Source organism: Triticum dicoccoides, chromosome 5A (genome assembly GCF_002162155.2).
Source record: "Triticum dicoccoides isolate Atlit2015 ecotype Zavitan chromosome 5A, WEW_v2.0, whole genome shotgun sequence".
Taxonomy (NCBI): domain Eukaryota; kingdom Viridiplantae; phylum Streptophyta; class Magnoliopsida; order Poales; family Poaceae; genus Triticum; species Triticum dicoccoides.
Window position 1 is genome coordinate 599745716 of NC_041388.1, and position 9136 is coordinate 599754851.

General features: G+C 45.8%; 1 protein-coding gene across 1 annotated transcript; it reads right to left on the reverse strand.

Annotated features, from left to right (window-relative positions):
• Positions 1-2963: 2963 nt before the first annotated feature.
• LOC119303236 (protein arginine N-methyltransferase 2-like) lies at positions 2964-8932 on the reverse strand. The gene is made up of 2 exons (XM_037580343.1): positions 8170-8932; positions 2964-3454 (listed from the first exon to the last, which is right to left on the reverse strand). Exons 1-2 carry the CDS (start codon positions 8876-8878, stop codon positions 3141-3143), a joined length of 1023 nt encoding a protein of 340 aa, XP_037436240.1. The 5' UTR covers positions 8879-8932; the 3' UTR covers positions 2964-3140.
• Positions 8933-9136: the final 204 nt, after the last annotated feature.

A 9136-nucleotide genomic window follows, 5' to 3' on the forward strand; every position in this document is an offset into this window, starting at 1 on the left:
GGGCGCTCATCAGTCATCTTGTAGTCATAGAATTGCTCCATGACGTACAACTCGCTGCCGGCGTCCGAGGCACCAAACTTGGCCTCGAGCGCAACCCACATGTCCTTGCCGTTGTCAAACGACATATACGAATCCACAATGAAGTCATCAAGAACACTCAGAAGAGCGCCTTTAAAGAGGGTATCGATCTTCTCAAAAGCTTCCAGCTGTGCTGGATTAAGATCGCCCTCAGGCTTGCCCTTGGTGGCATCATAGCAGCCCATGGTCTGAAACCAGTAGACTGCTCTCGTGCGCCACCTCTTATATTGCGCCCCCTTAAAGGCAGGCGGCTTCAGATGCGCAGCAAAACCACTCGGAGTAAATTGCCTATAATCAGGTTTTTGGATTGTTGGAAATATGAGCAAATTACTACGAGATTTAATCCGAATAAACAGAAGATAAATCATGACCACAACAGCAGAGATTAAACTAATCATGCGAACTAGCATAGCAGATGAACATATCACATCTAGGGCACATACTAGAAGCATGAATTCTATCACGATCTCGAACAAGAAGGGTAGAATCACATACGGTGCAGCGGGTGCAGCACCGCCGGCGTTGACGTTGTCGCCCATGTCGTCGAGGACGAGGTTGCCGAGGTCGGGGAAGAAGTCGTCGTTCGCGAAGTCGTCGCTCCAGCAGTCGCGCGAGTGCACTCCCCAAAAACCTGATCGCCCCTCTCCCGTACAGGATCACGAGAGGCGGGGTTCCGGAGGCCTGCTGTCCCTTCTCGCGGTGCACGCCGGAAGGAGGGATGGAGAAGACTTGCTTGGCGGCGCAATGATCTGGAACGGTGGTGAGAAACTATACGAAGCGGCAGCGGCCAGGGTAGACGTCTGCTTGACTATATAGTGCGGGCCGGGTAGGTCGTGGGAGTTCAGTAATTAACGCGTCCGTCAAAAATATAGACAACGTGCATAGCTCTGTCCTCGGCTCGGCTTAATCCCGCAACCTGCGTCGCGTCGCGTTGCGTCGGACGAGGCGAGGCGAGGAGGAGGAGCGCGCGTGTAGATCTCCTCTTCTCATGCTCATACAAGTGGTAGAAGAGCTCACCTTATAAAGAGATGCAACTCTCTCTCAACTTCTGGGAGGGGGGGACTAAACTTTAGCCTCACTCACTCCACTCACATGTGTGCATGAATGGGCCAAGAGAATTTCAGAATTTTAGTTGGGTTTTGGGCCAAAGGCCTACTAGCAAAATTCCAACAAGAGGTGCCATCCGGTGCGCGCCGTGCGCCATGCCGCCCCGCCCACAGGAAAAGACGAGACCAACCGCGTCCGCCGCTCACGAGTCCAAGGAATGTAGGTGGATGGATGGTGGCAACGACTGTGGCGCTAGCTACTTGAGTGACTGACTGTCTAGTATGCTCGTTACCTTTCTACGCAGGAAACTCGCGTGCAGAGCGTACGGAGAAAGCCCACCGGGGGGCGTTCCAAGCTTTGGATCACGGAAAAACATTCGTCTCCATGTTCCAACTTGCAAGTAGTTTCAGTATAGCGTGCCCGCTGCGCTGACCCGACGACACACTTGGCCGTTAAAGGGCCTCTTTGATTCACAGGATTGTCAAAATGAAGGAATAGAAAAAATGCAGGAATAAGGTGACATGTCTCATAGTATCCTACAGGATTTGAAAGAATGTTTGATAGCACGAGAAAAACAAAGAAATTCTACAAAGAGGTTTGAGTGGATGGAAATTTTTCTTCAAAATGTAGTACAAATGGATCCTATGAAAAATTCCTAAAAATGCCAATCCTACAAATCAAACGAACATCACAGGAAAATTTCCTAAGGATTTAAATTCTCAAAAAATCCTATGCAATTCCTTTGAATCAAAGGAGCCCTAAGCGTGCGTGCCAAACTATCTGATGCTACAAGTATCCCAGCCAGAAAACCAGGATTTCCGCGGGAGTTCCTTGTCGACCACAACCCACGCGCACGCGTATGCGGACAAGCTTGACCTGATCCTGAACAAATGTGCGTACGTACGTACTACAATAGCGAACGGTTAACACAAATTCTACTCTGATCCAGATTCTGCCTTCGTTTCACATTGGCCAGTGCCTCCGTTTTTTTTTAAACACTCTTTCCTCGCTGGCCGCACGGTGAAATGCGGGGAAAAGTGAGTGCTGTTCTTCGCTCGGCGAAACGCATGAATATCTCTGCATACTTGCCGCTTCCACGGGAGCCACGGTGGGTCTGCCGCCGCTACGTGCAGCGAACCCGGCGGGCCACCGACCGGAGTAGTGGCGGGGCGGCACGGGTGCTCCTGGCCATTAACGAACGAACGAGCCCTTTCGGACCAGATGGAAAACGACGTGGCCAGAAAGTCGTCGAGGTCGACCGATCGCTGGCCCGCGTCACGGCCGGTGCGCCGCTTGCCAGCGCCCAAATCTCCCCGCCCACGGCGAAAGACCGTCCAGGAGGAGGCGTGCCGAGTCCAAGGAATGTAGCCATGTAGGTGGGTGGGTGGGTGGTGCTACTAATAGTAGTGCCAGCTGACTGGCTGACCGGCTCTGACCAGTATACTTGGCAAAGCAGGTCGTTTTTGGTCCCGGGATCTGCCTAACCAGTAACCACATCCTCACCGAGTTTCAAAAAAAACAAAAAAAAACACATCCTCAGCGTGTGGCTGGCGAGGAACCCGCGTCCAGAGCACAGAGGGAGATAGCCCGGCGCTCCACGGCTCAGGATCACGGATAAACGGCCGGAGCGTCACGTTTTCGCCGCCCAAAACTGAATGTCGCGTGCCGTAACTGTCCGCGAGCATCACCGCGCGTCAGGGTCGCGGAATGTTCCGAGAGGATGATGAGAGAGACCCCAGGCTAGCTTGGCCGTCAAGCGTCCTCGCAGAGCTGATGCTTCTGGCAGCACTGAAGGTATCACCGGTCAGCAGCAGATATACCTCGAAAATGGCAAGAAGAATCCATGCCACGAACCAAAGTTTCCACGGCAGTTCTTTCTTTCATCGATCATAGTCCACAAGGAGGCAAGCTTGGCTTAATCCTGAACAAACGCACAACAGCGAACCAGCTAGCAGTACAATCTTAATCACCATTCACCAGTGACACAGATTCAGCACCGGCAGGGCCAAATTCTACTACTCTGATTCAGATTCTGCCTGGCAGACTGGGAGGTGGTAGGTGTCCAGCTGCCAGTACTTCTGCTTCACCCCCTCCCACACCTCCGCCTTGAGGCAGTCCTTGACGGGGAGAGGGACGAACTGCGTCGAGTACCCGAGGCTCGCCAGCTCCATCGCCACCAGCTGGCAGTACACCACGTGGAAGAAGGCGTTGTCGCCGCACAGCCCGTTGAAGTAGGAGTAGACCCCTCCGGGCCTCAGCAGCTTGGGGAGGTGCTCGTGGAACTCCCTCATGTCCTCATAGTACTCCCCGTAGGTGTCGAAGAATATACCTGCGCACGCCAAGAAGATTCAGCAGTTAGAACATGCAAGGATTCGGCAACGACGATTCTCTGGACTTTTTCAGGTTTACAGTGAGTAGCCAATCAAGTCAAGAAATTTTAAAATACGACCACTAAAGTGGTTGTTTCCGAAGTCCATTAGCTTGCCAGACAAGGAATGAACTGCTTGGGTTGTGTAAATCAGGAAGTCTCTGATTGGAATATCCCCTTCTTTGCGCGGACTCATCCTTGTCAGTGACAATGAGATGCTAAGAGGCTCTTGTTGGACAAACCACAAAGAGGTTGCTATCTAGTTAGTTTGTTGAATAATAGCTGCACCCCTCATACCAAACACGAATTTTCAGCTGCTTACAGGTTCCTTTCTCACTGTTCCTTTGATTATATGTCGAAAGATAAAGGAAGGAAACCTCAGCTTGTGTCGGTCAAAGGACAAGCAGCACATGGTTTGATTTATTCAACACTTGCTCTTAAGGAGATAAAGTTGTTACTTCTAGTGCTCAAAATTCAGCAAGTTGTCCACAAAATACAGACGACCACGGTTACTTCTAGTGCTCAAAATTCAGCAAGTTATCCATAAAATGCAGCGACCATGGTTTAAAGAGATAAAGTTGTTGCTTTGGCCACAATTCAGTAAGTTATCCACAAAATACAGCGACAATGGGTTCAATTATCTCAGACTAATATTTGATTTATTTCCATTTCGTTTTCAACACTCAAACCAATGAACAGACTACTGGGAAGTAAGATTTCCAACCTTCACAAATCACAATATACCTGCATACGCCAAAAAGATGTAGCAGTTATAAGGGTTTGGCAACGACCATTTTCTGGATTTTTCAGGTTTACAGTGAGTAGCCAATCAAGCAAAGAAATTATAAAATATGACCACTAAAGTTGTTATTTCCAAAGTCCATTAGCTTGCCAGACAAGGAATGAACTGCTTGGGTTATGTAAATCAGGAAGTCTCTGATTGGAATATCCCCTTCTTTGCGCAGACTCATACTTGTCAGTGCCAATGAAATGCTGAGAGGCTCTTGTTGGACAAACCACAAAGAGGTTACTATCTAGTTAGTTTGTTGAATAATAGGTGCACCCCTCATACCAAACACGAATTTTCAGCTGCTCATAGGTTCCTTTCTCACTATTCCTTTGATTATATGCCAAAAGATAGAGGAAGGAAAGCTCAGCTTGTGTCGGTCAAAAGACAAGTAGCACATGGTTTGACTTATTCAACGCTCAGTCCTAAAGAGATCAAGTTCTTACTTCTAGTGCTCAAAATTCAGCAAGTTATCCACACAATACAGACCACGGTTTGAATTATCTTTTGCTAATGTTTGATTTATTTTCATTTCTTATTCAACAGTCAAATCAGAGAACAGATTCATATTTGTTATAGCTACTTCTGTTAATGAACAAGTAATGAACTGCTTGGAGTGCAAGATCTCTGATTGGAACACTCCATTCTTTGCACACATTCATATTTCTCAGTGACAACTAAATGCTGAGAGACGTTTGTTCGACAAACCAGAAATAGGTCGCTATCTAGTTCGTTTGGTGAATAACACTTGTATCCCTGATACCAAACACAAATTTTCAGTTGTTTACACGCTCCTTTCTTGCTATTCCTTTTATCATGTCAAAAGATAAAGGAAGGAAAGCGCATGTTGTGTAGGTAAAAAGAGAAACAACGCATGATTTGACTTGTTCAACACTTGATTTTAAAGAGGTGAAGTTGTTACTTCTAGTGCTTACAATTCAGCAAGTCATCCATTAAATGCAGCGACCATGGTATAAAGACTTGAAGTTGTTACTTCTGGTGCAACAATTCAGCAAGTTATCCACAAAATACAGCGACCTTGGTTTGAATTATCTCAGACTAATATTTGATTTATCTCCATTTCTTTTTTCAACACTCAAACCATTAAACATATAACTGGGAAGTAGATTTAGAACCTTCACATATCACAATATAGCTACTTCTGTTTATGAACAAGGAATTAAGTGCTTGGAGTGTGAATGGGGAAGATCTCTGATTGGAATATTCTATTCTTTGCACATATTTGTCAGTGACAATGAATCCTGAGAGATTCTTGTTGGACAAACCAGAAACAGGTTGCTATCTAGTCCGTTTGTTGAATAGTACTTTTATCCCTCATACCAAACACGAATTTCAGTTGCTTACAGGCTCCTTTCTTGCTATTCCTTTGATTATGTCAAAAGATAAAGGAAGGAAAGCTAAGCTTGTGTAGGTAAAAAGACAAACAAGACACCATTTGACTTATTCAACACTTGATTTCAAAAAAAAAAGTTGTTACTTCTAGTGCTCACTATTCAGCAAGTCATCCATTAAATGCAGCGACAAAAAGTTACTACTTCTGGTGCGACAATTCAGCAAGTTATCCACAAAATACAGCGACCATGGTTTGAATTATCTCACACTAATATTTGATATATTTCCATTTCTTCTTCAACAGTCAAATCAGTGAACAGATAACTGGGGAATATGATTCACAGACTTCAGAAATCACAATATAGCTACTGCAATTGATGAACACGGAAGTATAAAAAGACAGTGTAGAAAGACACACCACACCATCCTAGTAGATACTTCTGTTGCAAGCAACCATGAAATCCAAATTGCCAACATCCAACTGGTTTGAAATCAAAGTTTTTAAGCCGCTGTTGTCTTGTTGTTATAACAATGATATAACGTTGTGGAGTGGCTCCAGCCTGAGCCGTCCACCCTTGCGATACATTCACCATGCCGTGACTAAATACTTCTCATTATGACTAACTCTTGTCAGAAACCGAAGTATCGAAACAATGCTCCATTATGTAATAATTTTGTTCCAGTAATTTTATTCAGCAATAACAAAATATAGAATAATTACTCTTTACATGGTACTCACAGGATAAGTATTGTAAAATTATTTTACGCGGACAGGGCTTCCTCGTGCCATGAACAATTTATTTCCATCATAATCATCACAGAAGACGTACCATTCTACAACCATTTGTCCACTTAAACCATCCAGGTACACTATCTACTTCTAGAAACCATAAGATGAAGAATTAACTACATTGGCTTCTTTTAATGATTGAAATTTCACCATACACTATAGACCTGCAATTGCAAATTGCGTTTTGTTCTAACTAACTTGTACGGCAAACTCACCATGAGCACAAAATAAACACTAGCACACATAACACTGGTTGAGTAGCTCCCAAAAGCATGCAACCTTAACATAAATAATTCCTATAAAATTCCGTAGTGCATTGACACATGATGTGACGAACCAGCATACAGAGTAAATGAAGATTGGCACATTAGTACCATTTGCATAACTTCTCTTGAGAAGCATAGCTTCTAAAAGAGAAAACTGAGACTTATTTCAACTAATATTGGCATCTTCAGCTCTTATTATTATGTTTTGTGATCACCAAAGAAACAAATATTCAATAGAAACTCTATCAAGTCGTACCTTCCACCTTTAGCCTACACCAACATGCTGTTGTTGTTGTTGCAATTGCACATCACCTTTTGTTCTAACTACCTGTATGGAAAACTCACCACAAGCACAAAATAAACACTAAAACACATAAACTGGTTGAGCAGCCCTTAAAAGCATGCAACCTTGACATAAATAACTCCTACCAAATTCCTTACTGCATTGTCACCAGAGTAAACGAAGATTGAGCACATTAGTACCGTTTGCATAATTTCTCTTCAGAAGCAGAGCTTCAAAAAGAGAAAATTGGAACTTATCTCAGCTAACCTTGGTATCTCTATCAAGTCATAACTTCCACCTTTTGACAAGTTCTTTTTAACAAGAAAGGTATGCGCTCTGCCCAATTCATTAAGATATGAAAAGTGAAACGACTTCACAATCATAATACAAAATTTGGTGACTATTTCAGATATAACTTTTTTTGTCGGAGGTCTGGAGGAATGCCTGAGGTGCAAAGGTCAAAATTGGAGATGATAACTAAAGATTGGCATGCACATTTGTACCATTTGCATAACTTCTCTTCAGAAGCAGAGCTTCTAAAAGAGAAAATTGAGACTTATTTCAACTAAACTTGGCATCTTCAACTCTTATTACTATTTTTTGTGATCACCACAGAAAAAAAAATTCCATAGAAACTCTATCAAGTTGTAGCTTCCACCTTTGAACAGCTTTATTAAAGAGAAAGGTAGGCGCTCTGCCCAATTCTTCACAAATCATAATACAATATTCTGTGGAGATTTAATATCAGAGGTTTGGAGGAAAGCCGTGGTGCAAAGGCCGGAATTGGAGAATGACTAAAGAGAAAATTGATGTAACTTATAACAGGGGTATTTGTTATTCATGTGTGTTTTGTTTCCCTCGATATATTGCACTGTCCTTACTTTATCAACAAAGTCAGGCCCCTGTTATAAAAATTCACCTCGGAAACGCTATCAATTTGTAGCTTCACCTAGGGACAACTTCACATGCATCACATCGAAATTTTCAGCTGACTATAACAGCCAAAAAGCATGCGACACATCGAAATTTTCTTTGGGAACAGCATTAACATATGATCATGAGCAAGAGCGGATGGGATTATGTAACACACCAACAATTTGCAGATTTGCATCTGTCCCCAAACAAGCAAGCAACAGGATATTTCAAAGCTCAAAATGGCAACAATGAATTTTAGAAAAGTGAATGATTTTATCATACCGTCATATGAGCCTAGCTGCGGGATCACATCCTGCCATCGCCCGAAGAGGATCCTGACGTTCTTCTTCTCACCCCACCCGAGCTTGAGCATCCGGGCGTACACCTCCGGGTGGGCCTCGATGATGGTGTGCTCCTCGGGCTCGTACCTCTGCATCGCCTGGTCCACGAGCCCCATCCCGAACCCCACGTTGAGCACCTTGCCGCCGCCGGCGGCGCAGACCGCCCGCGCGTGCGCCTCCATCAGCGGACGCTCCCACTCCATCATCACCGCCTTGCTCTCCGCATCCATCACCCGGTCCTCGCTGAACGAAACCCTCGAGTCGAGGTAGGTCTCGGCGGGGACGCCGTCGGAGGAGTTCGCGGGGGCCGCCTGGCGGCGGGCGACGGTGCCGAGGATGAGCTCGGAGCGCAGGGCGTGGTCGAGGAGCAGGTCGTATGTGGCGGGGTCGGAGGTAAGGTCACCCGCAGAGAGACCTTCGGGGGAGAGCGCGTTCCAGGGCGCGCCGGCATCGAGCAGGAGCCGCGCGGCAGCGGCGTGGCCGCCGGTGGCCGCGCGCATGAGTGGCGTCATGCCGGATGCGTCGAAGTAGGTGGGGTCGGCGCCAGTGGAAATGAGCTCGGCGATGGCATCGTCGTTGCCGGCCTCCGCCGCCGCGCACAGGAGCTCCTCTGGGGATTTATCAGACTTGCTGTCCGGCGGCGCCGCCATTCCCCTCGGTGGCGAGCGACCTTCTCTTGTCTTCGCTTTGAGGTTTTGCTCGGTTTTGGACACGGACCTGACGGCCTTTGCCCCCTTCGGCCTTTTTAAGAGCTCTGCTATGTCATAAGGCCCATTTCATTTACTCAGCTTATAGCGACTGTGTGATGTTCCATGGCCTGCTTCTTACTGAGATCAGATATCCCTAAAAAGAATACTGAGATAAGATTGCTTAGGTCATTACCTAAAAAAATAGCTTTTAATTGTAAA